The sequence below is a fragment of the Meles meles genome, chromosome 4 (genome assembly GCF_922984935.1).
Source record: "Meles meles chromosome 4, mMelMel3.1 paternal haplotype, whole genome shotgun sequence".
Classification (NCBI taxonomy): Eukaryota; Metazoa; Chordata; class Mammalia; order Carnivora; family Mustelidae; genus Meles; species Meles meles.
In genome coordinates, this window is record NC_060069.1 from 66,400,042 (window position 1) to 66,414,436 (window position 14,395).

The following is a 14,395-nucleotide window of genomic DNA, read 5'->3' on the forward strand; positions in this document are numbered from 1 at the left end:
TTACCCATAGACAACGTCTAAATGATTTAGTATTGCATGAAGAATCTTAAGGAACTGGCTCCAACCTACATTTCCTTTCTCCTTTGTTGACACTCATGACTTGTTTGCCCCAAGGACCCTACACAGTCAGCCATCACAAACCTGGACAAGCCTTCCTGGATCCCCCGGCCACCCCCACTCCACCCCGCTCCACTGACCATGCCTGGTAAATTTGTCCATGGGACCCATATGACTGTTAGCCATTGCCAAGCTCCCTCTAGACTTGTTCAAAATCTTTCTTGTGACACTTATTCCATTAGAGCTTGATTAATTCCTCACATTTCTGAATCTTCTACAAGACAATGAATGCCTTCAAGACAGGATCTGTATCCATGTCTCTTGGAACTTCCATCTTCCACACAGGCCCCAGTAAGGGCAGGGTTATTCTGGCGCAAAAAATACGTATTATACTCCAGCCATATGCAATTTGCTCCCGTCCTGGGGACAAACAATTAAGAAGTTGTTTGATTTTATCTCTGTAGAAGAGTAGGAGTAAAATAAGGTTGAATTTATTTCCTACCTGCGAATAATGTCCAGTCAAATAGGAAGGCAAAATTGAAACTAAGACTGCTGGAGTGGGAGTCAGACAAATTGGATTCTAGCCCTACTCTGGCACCAGTAAGTTGTGCAACTTGGGAGAGATCACTTGGCCTCTCTGGCCCTCAGTTTCTTCATCTACAAAATTAAAGAATTTGTCCAGATAATGTTATTTTCTCTTTCTTTCTTTCTTCCTTCCTTCCTTCCTTTTTTTTTTTTTTAAGATTTAATTGATTTATTTATTTGACACAGAGAGAGAGCGCACAAGCAGGGAACAACAGGCTGAGGGAAAAGCAGGCTCTCTGCTGAACAAGGACCCCCAATGCGGGACTCAATCTCAGGACCCTGGGATCATGACCTGAGCCAAAGGCAGACGCTTAACCCACTGAGCCACCCAGGTGTAACATGGGGTGATGTTATTTACTAAAGCATATCCATAGTCGTCTATGGGGCAAAAATCTTCAAGGGGCATTTGAGGAAAAGACAAAGTGAAAATGAAGTGGGTGATCCAGCTGTTTAAGACACAAGGTGATCATGAAAGTACCGAATATAGGCCTGGTACACGGAGTCCCTAAGTGACAAGAGGTTTATTCCTTCCTGATGCTTTTATGTCTACATCCCAGCATACTAGAAAAACCAGCCTCCCCCTATTTGTCCCAGTGCCCTGATCTGGAGGTTCATCTCCCTTGGGAAGTTCTTCTTCCCTGCCCTGCTACCCTGAACAACATTTGAAGAGATTAAGCAAAAGTAGTGGGAGGTGTTTTGCAAGTGTGGGCCTGTTATGGGTTGAATTGTGTCATCCAGAAAAGATATGCTGAAGTCCTAATCCCTAGTACCCCAGAATGGGACCTTACTTGAAAACAGGGCGATTAACAGAGCTAATCAAATTAAAATGAAGCCATTTGGGGTGAGCCCTAATTGGAGGGGACCAGTGTCCTCATCAAAAGGAAAAATTCCGATGCAGAGAGACAGACACACAGAGGGAAGATGAGGTGAGGACTGGTGGGGAAGATGGTTATGTGGCAGGGTTGATATTTGGCAAACACCAGAAGCTAGAAGCAAGGGAAGATTCTCCCCTAGAACTGTCAGAGAGAGCCTGGCCTAGCCAAAGCCTAGATTTTGGACTCCTAGTCTCCAGAATGGTGAGCAGACACATTTCTGTTGTCCTCAGCCACCCAATTTCTTCCTTCCTTCCTTTCTTTCTCTTTTTCTTTCTTAAACATTTTATCTTCTTTATTTGAGAGAGAAGTTGAGACAAAGAGCACACACTGAGGGAGAGGCAGAGGGAGAGAGAGGAGCAGGTTCCCCACTGAGCAGGGCACCAGATGTGGGGCTCGATCCCAGGACCCCGGAATATGACCTGACCCGAAGGCAGACGCTCAACAGACTGAGTCATCTAGTCGCCCCATAAGCCACCCAATTTCTGGCACTTTGTTATAGCTGCTCTGGGAAACACATCAAGGATTCAGGCTGAGTGATGTGGGCTGCCCAGGGGAGCATGCGTGCGTGTATGCGTGGTCTCGTGTGTGCTGGAAGGTACTGCCATCACGGGCAGCTAGTGGATGAGCCCCTGGGAGACTCAGCCGACCCCATTCGTCTTAAAGGACTTAAACCCATCAGCAGATACTTCACCTTTCTTCCTCCTGTTTTGCCCTTCTGTCTTTCCTTGCCTTACTGCAACTAACAACCCTCCCTCACCTCCACTCTGCACTGGCTCCTTTAAAAGGGACATTTTATTCGGCTGTTTACTTAGAAATGTTAGTACTACAAAATCTGGCCTGGCTGAAGAGGCCTCCAGTGAGGGAGGGAGACAGGCCTCCCGCTTGGAAGAGATTTGGGGAGGCTCAGACCTTGGTGGCACCAGTAAAAGGAAGCCAACTAAGGTAAACTTCTTCGTCGTCTTTTTTTTTTCCCTTCCAGTTCGTAAATCCTCCTTGTGAAACTGGTATAATAGCTGCTGTATGAGAACTCCGCTGAAATCCCCCCTCTGGAATCTTCCGGGCGCCTGACATAACCCTCGCCCTCCGCACGGTGGAGGGCAGAGAGGCCTCCCTCTGTGTCCTTCAGCACGGCTTTCCCCTGGATCTGGGCTGGGGCTGCTGGATTTGAATGGAGGATTGTTCACTGGAGCCAGTGACCGGCAAAGCTGCCAGTTCCAACACTTAAAAAATACAGTACTGCTTTTAAAGTACAGGAGAAGGGCGTTGAAGCCAGGGTTCAGGGGTTCCTTGTCAAGTACACTGCCCATCTGTCCCGGCTCTCCTTGGAGGGGAGGGCCAAGGTTTCCAGACGCAGAGGAACGGTTCCCCCCACCTCCACCTCCAAAGCAGCGAGACGAGGGGCGGAGGGGAGGAGGCCCACTTCAGCTCTGAGCTCTCCAACACACCATCTACTGGGCTGCTGAGAACGGATAGTTCCTTTCCCATGAGCTCACTCTCGACGCTGGTATTTACAGAGTAACCAGGGCTGAGATGTGTGCCACGGACATCTGGTATATGCTCTGAGTTCAGGGCTGTGAGAGAAAGAGCGCTTCTGTGACTGCGATCACAGAGGCCGTGTCATACTCTATGACTCGGTTAGAAATTGTACCCATTGTTCTTCTACTGGGACGACAGGTAATTATCAGATTAAATATTCATGTTTTAATTATTGGAAAGAAATACATAAATGAGCTATTTTTGAAATATTTTCCATACAGAGTCAAGCAGGAAAACCTAAAGAGTGAGGCTTCTCTGTACTCGAGATGAAATCATTTCATTGTTTGGTGCAGCAGGAACATTTTTAGAAAAGGACTGGAATTATTCAGCTGCCCGAGTGACTTGACCGTTGCTGAATAAAACCCTGGCTAGGAAGCTGACTGTTACTATTGGTCAGCTTCGAAATTCCCCAGGAGTGTTTGGATACAAAGAAAGTAATGTCCTAAAGAGGATCACTTTAGTTTTCCTGGTGATGCAGAGAGGGCCCGGCGGGATGGTCTCTGATATTCTCTGGGATTCAGACTTAATTCACTTAAAAAACAAAACAAAGCAAATCTAAGGCGTTTTTGTTTCTATGTTCTCATGAACTGCCAGAAAAGGGACTCCCGTGTGGGCAGAACCTATCTTTGCTAAGCTGCTGGTGACATCCTTCATGAAATGTGTTCCATGAAAGCGTTAGGAATGGCTCTTCTGCCAGTCTTAAGGGCAAAAGAAACAATATAGAGATCATAACGTCTTGAGTTTCTAGGTGAGCTCCAGGGGAGACAGAAGCAACGTTATCATAAGAGAGCAGAAGCACACGAGTGGGTCTCAAAAAGGCAAAATTACAAAACCACACATGATCTCAGGGTCCTGGGATTTAGCCCTGCACTGGGCTCTCTGCTCAGCAGGGAGTCCGCTTCCCCCTCTCTCTCTGCCTGCCTCTCTGCCCAGCTTGTGATCTCTGTCAAGCAAATAAATAAAATCTTAAAAAAAGGAAAAAAGTCACAAGACCACAAACACACCTTCCTGAAAAGGTGGTGCATTTTCTTATTGTTCTAAGTATAATGTAGGGCAGGAAGATGGAGAATAATATTCAAGGCATCTGCAAAGGAAATGAGCCTACAAATCGCCTTTTTTGGTGTGTTAGTCTGAAAGGACACCTGCCTCATTCACCAAAGAAGCAGTTTTTTTCAGCCTTTTTTACAAGATCAAGCCCCGCTGTTCTGCAGAATGAATCAGAGGCATTACCTTTACCACAAAAATAACTAATTAAAGGAAGCAATTTACCTCCTTCTTATTTTATCACATTAGAAGGAGCAAAGATTACAAATAAGATCGAATTCCTCTTGCCTTATTGATCACGTCTGAATGCTGACCATGTTTTTACAAAAGAAACAATGCTATGTTCTCAGATTCTTAACATGAGTAGGCCAGAATTACTTAATCAAATCTATAGTAGGAAGTGCAGAGCTGAACAATACACTGGCTTGTGTGTTTTGACTTCACCGTCTCCATGGTAACGTGCACGAACAAATTAAGAAAAATATGAGCGATTTGTCTTTAGGGTGGAACTTGCCAAATCTTATTTAGTCTAATTAGTTTTTAAATTAATGATATTTTCGATGGTTAAAATGTTTTCCCAAGAATTCTCATGCAAAAAAATGGTCATATTTACTGACTTTGGTATAATTAAATGTCCATATTTTTAGACTAAGCTAAACCAGTTGTGGAGTGAGAATTACTAACGGTTGCATAATTTAAAGGAGTAGGCATCTCAACAAAGACCGTGCTGATAAGAAGCTTGAAACAACTGTTAAAAAGTAAAAGTTTTGTTCACCTGATTATTCAGCATCATGGGAATCCTATTTATTAAAAGATGGAAATAAATTAAAAAGTATATATACATATTAATTTGACAGAGAGAAAAGAAAGACAGCGAGAGAGGGAACACAAGCAGAGGGAGAAGGGGAAGCAGGCTTCCTGCTGAGCAGGGAGCCTGATGTGGGACTCAATCCCAGGATCCTGGGATCATGATCAGAGCTAAAGGCAGGTACTTAACGACTGAGCCACCCAGGCGCCCTGGGAATATATTTTTAATTAAATATTTATCTTATTTTAAGCAAATCCTACTAGCTGAAGGAGGCTGTGTCTTTTGGGAACTAAGTGGAACACGATGAGGGGCAAAGCCACTGGAATCAAAGGGGTGTTAAAAGTCAAGACTCAGGGGGCGCCTGGGTGGCTCAGTGGTTTAAGCCACTGCCTTCGGCTCAGGTCATGATCTCAGGGTCCTGGGATCCAGTCCCGCATCGGGCTCTCTGCTCGGCAGGGAGCCTGCTTCCCTCTCACTCTCTCTGCCTGCCTCTCTGCCTACTTGTGATCTCTCTCTGTCAAATAAATAAATAAAATCTTAAAAAAAAAAAAAGTCAAGACTCAGGATATGGATGTCCAAGAACTGTCTCAAACCTGCTCAATCTCGAATATCTAGAACTGTCTTCTACCAGCAGCCGAAGTGAAGTACATAACCCTCTCACTGCCGTCATTTAAAGACCATGAGCAAAAGGGAAAGAGAAGAGCTCAAGAACCTAGCTGCTGTTCTGGGGACCAAAACCACGACTGGCCCCAGGAATTGGGTAGGATATGCGGGAGGCACAGGGGACCTCCTTTTGCTCTGTGAGACGGATATGAGCTTATCTTGACTTATGGAAAACAGGTTGGTAAAGAGTCAAAAAGAAAAAAGAGAAGTGAAAAACCGGAGCTTGGAGCACCTGCGCAGAGACAGCCAGAACCCTCTCTGCCACTGGTGTTAAGTGTCTGAACACAAGGAAGCCATTGTCCCCCCACCACTACTGCATGATGAGGAGCAACAGACGGTGCAGACCTGGCATCATGGGAACGGAAGGAAACAAAGCCGCCCAAAGAGAGAAAAGTCCCCGAGATTCTTGAAGGTCTTTCCCATTTTGTCAGTAAGGAAGGCTGGAGACCTCGCGGAAGAAATAGTCCGTGTATTTTACTATGAACACGCGTGTACGCGTGTGTGTGCGCGCACACACAAACACACACACACGTTTATTCTATAGTGTACTGTCAACGCTGTCAGTTAATAAAACTTCATAAGGTTCCAAATATTAAGATTATATTAAGAATACACAGCTGATCCAGGAGTCTTTGACAATTTTAATCAAGATTCTGCTACTCGGGGGTGCCTGGGTGGCTCAGTGAGTTGAGCGCCTGACTTCAGCTCGGGTCCCGATCGCGCAGGGCCGTGGGATCGAGTCCCATGTAAGGGCTCTATGCTCCGTGGGGTCTGCTTCTCCTTTTCCCTCTGCCCTTCCCCCTGCGTGTGCTCTTTCTCTCTCTCAAATAAATAAAATCTTTTAAAAAATGAAAGAAAGAGAAAATTCTGCTACTCAAAGTAGGCAAACTAGCTACACAACAGCTGTTGGGGCACCGTGCCTGAAACGGTCGTGCCTTGCAATGTATTGCGTGTTGCCCTGTGGACTCCCATTCTGGCTCAGCTCACAAACCAGGAAGCATTCATCCAACAGAGCGACAGGACTACAAAATAAATTTTCTCCCGGTGTTAGGAATGAGGAGACATGATTTCCTTCTTGTTGTTAACACCAACAACAACGATTTGAGTAGCATTTAGAATTATAAACAAATGGTTCAAGAGAGAATCAAGAAGATTTAAGATGAAGATAATGAACTTAGTTATTGGTTCCCACTTTTGTATCTTACCAATACATTGTACTGGTAGTGTTTTCTGGACTTCAGAAAAGGCTTTGAAAATCACCATGCTAAATGTAAAAGCTAAAACTGTAATGTTAACAGAGGAGAACAGAGAAATTTTTGCAACCTTCAAATTGGCAATGTTTCCTTTAAATACAACACAGAAAGTGTTAACCATTAAAAAGTAATAAATTGGGCTTCATCAAAATGAAAACAGCTATTCGAAAGACACTGTTAAAAAAATAAAAAGACAAGTCACAGACTGGTAGAAAATATTTACAAATGTATGTCTGACAGAATAAGTAAAGAACCAATACAATCCAACAATAAAAAATAAAGTCCATTTTTAAAATGGGAAACCACTTCAAAAAGGAAGATGCACAGATAGCCAAAATGGCCTTGGAAACACAGCCAATATCATCGGCCATCAAGAACATATAAATAAATATATAAATAAAAATATAAATAAAAACCACAAATGAGACATCATTTCACATATAAACTATAAACCAAATTTTAAAAAACTGACTTTACCAAGTGTGGTGAGGGTCTGGAGCAATTGAGACTCTCATACATGCCGGTGGGTATGTAAAATGGAACGACCACTTTATTATTTTTTTTTAAGATTTTATTTATGTATTTGACAGAGATCACAAGTAGACAGAGAGAGATAGAGGAGGAAGCAGACTCTCCGCCAAGCAGAGACCCTGACACGGGGCTCGATCCCAGAACCCTGGGATCATGACCTGAGCCGAAGGCAGAGGCTTTAACCCACTGAGCCACCCAGGTGCCCCTGGAACGACCACTTTAAATACAGTCCCACAACTAAGTGTATACCTACTCTCTGACCTAATAATTCTAGTCTTATGTATTTACTTAAGAAAATGAAGAAAATGAAAACAAAGATCTGTATAAGAATTTTTATAACAGGGGTGCCTGGGTGGCTCAGTGGGTTAAAGCCTCTGCCTTCAGCTCAGGTCACGGTCCCAGGGTCCTGGGATGGAGCTCCACGTCAGGATCTCTGCTCAGCGGGGAGCCTGCTTCCTCCCTCTCTCTCTCTGCTGCCTCTCTGCCTACTTATGATCTCTGTCTGTCAAATAAATAAATAACATCTTAAAAAAAAAGAATATTTATAACAGAAAAAAAAAAGGTGGGGCACCTGGCTGGCTCAGTCAGAAGCATGTGACTCTTGGTCTTGGGGTCATGGGTTGAAGCCCCATGTTGGGTGTAGAGATTACTTAAATAAAAATTTTAAAAAAGAAAATATTTATAACAGCTTCACTCATAATAGCCTCAAACTGAAAATAGCCCAGGTGTCCATGAACAAAAGAATTGCTAAACAAGTGTGTGGTATATCCATTTTTTTGGTGAAAAAAGAAAAAGTTATAGCTCCTTATATATGAAACATAAAGCCATTATGCTGAGTCAAAGAAGCCTTACTCCAAAGAGTACGCATGATATGATTCCACTTATATGAAGATCTAGAACAGGCAAAACTAACTTTGGATAAAACAATTCACAACAGTGGTTGCATATGGTGAACGAAAGTGGGGGTTAAGTGGAAAGAGGGAACTCTCTTGAGGGAACATGCTGGCATGATGGGAATGTTCTGTATCTTGGTAAGAGTTTGGGTTATATTTACCCGAACTCATCAAAAGCACATTTAAGATTGGTGCTTGTCCCTGTATATAAATTATATCTAAAAAATCTATAAACGAGGGGCGCTTGGGTGGCTCAGTGGGTTAAAGTCTCTGCCTTCAGCTCAGGTCATGATCCCAGGGTCCTGGGATCAAGCCCCACATCGGGCTCTCTGCTCAGCAGGGAGCCTGCTTCCCCTACCTCTCTCTGCCTACTTGTGATCTCTCTCTCTGTCAAATAAATAAATACAATCTTTAAAATAAAATCTATAAACGAATACTGAACTCTAGTCAGCAAGATACATGCTGAAGTATTTAGAAGTAGACTGAAGTCTGCAACTGACTTAGAAACGCATTACCAAAGATGATGAATTGATGGGTAAACAGAGGAACAGATATGCGGTAGGTGATAAAGTAAATTAGCAAAATGCTACTTGTAGAATTTAGGGGCTAGGTACTAGAAAACGGTTGTTCATTGTATAGCTTTATTCACTTTTTCTGTATATTTGAAATTTTTCATTAAAAAATGTTGAGAAAAGGGGTGCCTAGGTGGCTCAGTTGTTAAGCATCTGCCTTCAGCTCAGGTCATGATCCCAGAGTCCTGGGATTGAGCCCCATATCTGTTTCCCTACTGGGTGGGAAGCCTGCTTCTGCCTCTCCCACTTGCCCTATTTGTGTTCCTGTTCTTGCTATCTCTCTGTCTGTCAAACAAGTAAAAAAAAATCTTTAAAAAAAGATGTTGAGAAAAAAATTCAGTTAATTATACACCTATCCTATGACCCAGCAGTTCCATTGCTAGGTGCTTGCCCTATGAGAGATAAAAAAAGAAAAAAAAAAAGTTCACACAGAGACTTATCCAACAATATTTACAGCAGTATTCTTCGTAATAGTTCCAAACCAGGAACAATCCAGGTGTCCATCACCAGGAGTACGGATGTGCAAATTGTGGTGTCTATATACACTGGGATGGTACTCAGCGGTAAAAAGGAATGAACCACTAATATGTACAACAAGATGGCTGAATCCCCAAAACTCCATGTTGAGCCAAAGAAGTCAGAGACAAAACTCAGAAACAGACAATCAGAACAGGGACTGCCTGTGAGGGGTGGGAATTGATTGGAAGGGACACAAGAAAACTCTCTGGGGTGATGGAATGTTTGATATCATCACTGGGATGATGGATATTCAGATGTATACTTTGATCCAAGCTCCTTGAATCATACAGTTAAGATCTACACATTCCTATGCATAAGGTATACCTACGATGGCTAGAGGAGGGGGAAGGCTAGAGAAGAAAGATCCCAAGTTATAGGCCGAATTGTCTTTCCCTGTGTGAGTACAGATGACAATTTAGAGGCAATTGAGAACTTTGAATGGGGGGCAGAGGGGACAGATCTCATGTCCGAAATCCAACTCCGAATAGTGGGATGGGTCTATTCTTTGTGACGTCCTGAGATAGGAAAAAAGACACTCTTAATATTTCAAGGTGTTGCAAGATGAGAGAAAATAGTAATATCTTAGTGAATTTGTAGTCAATATAGATCTCAGTCCCAACGTCAATGGTACAGGACAAGAGCCACACTGGTACCTTTCCCCTTTGTCTTAGGAAATGTACAGATTCAGTTCCAGTAGGGAAACTAGCTGTCAGAATTGATGGGTGGAAATCATTGCCCTTTAACTCCCCCCAGGCCCTCTCTCTGAGTCTATCTAATACATAAGGCGAAAGAAGGTGAGCTAGCTGCTTTGTTTCCTAGCCCTCAGCAGGTTGGAAGCAGCAAATTAGAAATGGGGAGGAGACAGTGAAAGAGCCAGAGGCCGTCACTCAGATAGCAAGTGACAGCTCACAGCAGGTGCAAAGGCTGAATCGAAAGGAGAAATATAAAAAGCCAACCTAAATACTCAACCGCACAACAGTGAGTGGGGGATCCCTGCAGCTCAATTTATTTAAATAACTCCTCAATGCACTGCAGAGTTTTACAGATCGGTCTAAAGTCTTTCTTAATGTCCTAAACGAAAAACCAGGAAATGTGAAGGCATCATCATATTACACATTTTCTAAGAAGTCAGAGAATTGCTATATTTTCTCAAAATTTTAATGCAATGCAATTAGAATAATATTTAAGCATTTTGATTAGAGGGATAAACTCTACTTACAAAAACCACATCTATAAAATACGTATTCCCTGGCAACAAGGAATAATACACTTTCTACTCTTAAGATGAGTGAAGGTCCACCCGTCAAAATCATACAACGTTGGGAGATAATATCTTGATAAAGAAAAATAGTAACGCTTAACTCTGTTACCAAAGCTGAGGTCTTGAACTTTCTCTCTTTATGACTTCTGGGTTGGTGAAATGTCATCCCTCTTACTTCGTAAGGGCTTTGTATTTTGAGATACGTCTTGGAATGCCCTTTCTGTCCATCATTGTATCAGATCAGACCTAAAAGTCTTTTTTAGCGGTTTTGTGAAAAGATGATGCATTTTGTACTTTTTTTTACTGAGTGGTGTGATGGAGTCACACTTACCGAGTGGCAAGAGCCCACTGTGGCTCCTCTTCCCAAGAGTGGGTTCCGAGAGTTCTCATTGTCAGCCTGAAAACAGCTACGATGGGAGAAATTGTACCATGAAATCAACAAACACTATAAATCAGGCTTCTTTCCTTTCCTTTTCAGGCAGTTGGTTGTTAAACATTTACCAGCATGCCACTCGTTGTTCAAGATGCTTTAGATATGCTGGATGGTCTTAGAGTCAATGGCCACCACCTATGGCTCTTCCTAAATAAGAACTGTGAATTGTTACAGCTGGTCAGTCCTCAGCACAATGGGCAAGGTTGGAAAGCCTGCGTTGTTACTTATGTTTTATTGGAATCCAGACAATCCAGTTTAATTTTATTAAATTATTTGAGCAACGGTGATAAAAGAGATGGAAACGTGCTGCGTATAAAAGAGAATCAAGTCTGTAGGGTCAGTACTGTTATAAAATATGATCCCAATAATCCTCGCTTCAAGAAATCATACCCTCTGTCAGATCCACATAGGGTTTGGAAGAAAAGACAAGTAACTGAAGCAAATATTAGGCTTCAAGCTTCACATTTAGATTAGAAGAGAGTCACAAGTCTCCATGGAGATAGTTGTTTTTATCAGGGAGGGTGTAAGCCCTTCTATTATCTGGATATTTGATGCTCTTGAGATAGGCAAGTTCATTTAAAGCACTCACTCTACCAGTGAGTACTATCTGTGATTGTAGGGAATTCCTAAACATCATAGTTTATGGAAATCCAACCTTATGACTCTTACAACCTTTTTGGGATTTGAGATTTGATGTGTGCTGACCTGTAGGCACCTATGTTGTTTTGACCAGGTTTTACTGCTTTGTAACAATCATGAGCCAATGATAGGGTGGGAGCTGTCATTATAGGAGGAAAAAAAACTGTTCAAATAGCTTTGTTCTTACCTCTTTAAAGCTAGAAAAGGATGATTTATATGCTTTCAAACAGATCGATGGCCTATTCACCTCAGTTTCATATTTGATCCTGAAAAGCAACACAGAATTTAAGATGAAAAATATCTGTGTATCTAATAAATTCTGGTACTTAATGAAGTCAGTTAATCAAATTCTCTGAATAATTCCATCCAAAAACTTGAATTCACAAGTGTTTACTGAGTGCCTGTCATAAGCAAAGCACTCGGCTGGTCATTACAGAACTATAAAAGGCTGGCTGAGATATGGTTCCTCCTTTAAGGACTCTTTAATACAAAAGTGAAGGATCACATTTAGCATGTTATAATCAATTGCTGATTTATAATTTTTTTAGATACAATAAAATATTCAACTCTGAAGATATGAACAAATTATTTCATGATCAGAAATATTTCAGAGGTCACCTGGGTGGCTCAGTCAGTTACACACCTGCTTTCAGCTCAGATCATGATCTCAGGGTCCTGGGATTGAGCCCCACATTGGGCTCCCTGCTCAGTGGGGAGACTGCTTCTCCCTCTGCCCCTCTCCTCTGCTTCTTCTCTCTTTCTCTCTCTCTCAAATAAATAAAAATCTTAACAAAAAAAGAAATATTTCAGAAAGTACTGGAATGTTTGCTTCTTAAGGGTAGGAGCTTCTCTATCATGGTTTCAGCTGTGCCCAAGCAACATTTGTCAAGTGTATTTGTTCAATGAATCTTGTTGTCCCTTTGTGTTATTTTTATAAACATCTATGATCAATGAGTCTAAAAGTTAGTAACTAAAGATCGCTTGGTAGTAGGATGTCAAACAAAATACATTATCGCCTAGTGGTATGTGCATTACTTATATTTTTTTTCATTTTTCAATTTTAGTAGGACACTCAAATTTCATCTGAAGAAAAAAAAGAATCCAAATGACTTGTCCTCATGTACAAAATAGCAATTCTACCTTTAAAGCGCCAACCCCATTACTTAAATGATCCTCATTAAAATAACTTTATGCTTCCCAGGTATTAAAAATATTGAAATACATACAGGAAGAAGGAAATCTGAATTTCATATAAGTGTTTTCATAATTTGCCAACTTCCTCAAATTGGAATTTTATCAGAAAAAAATAGAGAAAACAGGAAAAAACTGAAGCCCCCAAAAAAAGGCATATTGAAATTAAGAAAAAAATTGGGTGAATCCCAAAAATGCTCCTTGTGAATTTGCCAAAATGTTTTAAAATCTCACATGAGATTTCATTCCCCCTCCAATGTGATTTATTTAACTCTAGCCCAACAAACTGGAGCTGTGAGCATAGGCGCTTTAAGTCTTTAATGCCACAATTGACCAGAAGGCAAAAGCCATACTCTACTCTCGGGAAATCTTTTCTGAGCCGCTGCCCACCCTCAACACAAACCCCTACCTTCTTACTCTCACCTCCCTCTCGTGATCTCCTCCAGCCGGGGCAAACAAAAACAGATTCCTTGGAGGTGAGCCATACTGGGCCATGGCTTTCTCTTCCTTAAGAACTTAAAATACAGGGGTGCCTGCCCACTCTTGGTTTCCGCTCAGGTTCTGATCTCAAAGGTCCTGGGACTGAGCTCCCTCTGCACTCAACAGGGAGGCTGCTTGGGCTCCTCTCCCTCTGCCCCACCCCCAACGTGTGAGCACGCACGTGCATTCTCTCAAATAAATAAATCTTAAAAAACAAAAAGAAAAAAACCTTACAGGATAGCCAAGCAGTCACTTCACCGCTCCGGGCCTCGGTGTCCTCATTTGTAAAACAGGTGAAAATATCTGACCTTCCTGACTCACAATTTTTCTGAGGTTCAATGTCTTGATATGTAAGAAAAAGATCCAAGAAAACCCTTCGCAAATGTGGTTACTGTTTATTTCAGATTATCTAATTTCCAAACACATTATAGAAAGTTTAGGTTTATGAAACCACATGATTGCAGGGCCTTTTCCCCTGGATATATAGGGAAGTTCCAAAATTTCCCATGTTTCACCCATTTACCACATTACTTCATTAAGGGCAAGGTTGAGTGGGTTAGTGGTTAGGTTATGGGACTAAGCATAATACTTCCTGCATTCTTATCTGACTTGGCCATTGTTTTGTTATTGCCTCAGGGAAAATCTTAATGCCTTAATTTGCTGTAAAAACAAATACATATCAGGGATATTTACTTTGAAAAAGGGTTATGAGAGTTTGAATGGATTTATATGAGAGGGCTTTCTACGTGAATCTTGTTCTTTGGAGCCAAATTATATTGTATAATTTTAAAATTAAAATTTAGGAAAAGAACTCATTTTTTTTTTAAAGATTTATTTATTTGACAGAGAGAAATCACAAGAGAGGCAGGCAGAGAGAGAGGAAGGGAAGCAGGCTCTCCGCTGAGCAGAGAGCCCGATGTGGGACTCTATCCCAGGACCCCGAGATCATGACCTGAGCTGAAGGCAGCGGCTTAACCCACTGAGCCACCCAGGCGCCCCGGAAAAGACCTCATTTTAATTGAGTTTTACTTTGTCTTGAGCTCTGTGCTTACATT

At 42.0% G+C, this 14,395-nt stretch overlaps 1 protein-coding gene across 1 annotated transcript in view; it reads right to left on the bottom strand.

Annotated features, from left to right (window-relative positions):
- Positions 1 to 14,395, bottom strand: part of TMEM212 (transmembrane protein 212) — a 96,570-nt gene that overhangs the window by 2,726 nt on the left and 79,449 nt on the right. The window contains exon 5 of the mRNA XM_046003655.1: positions 2,890 to 3,088. Within this exon, the coding sequence (XP_045859611.1) occupies positions 2,890 to 3,088 (199 nt within the window). The remainder of the gene's footprint in view (positions 1 to 2,889; positions 3,089 to 14,395) is intronic.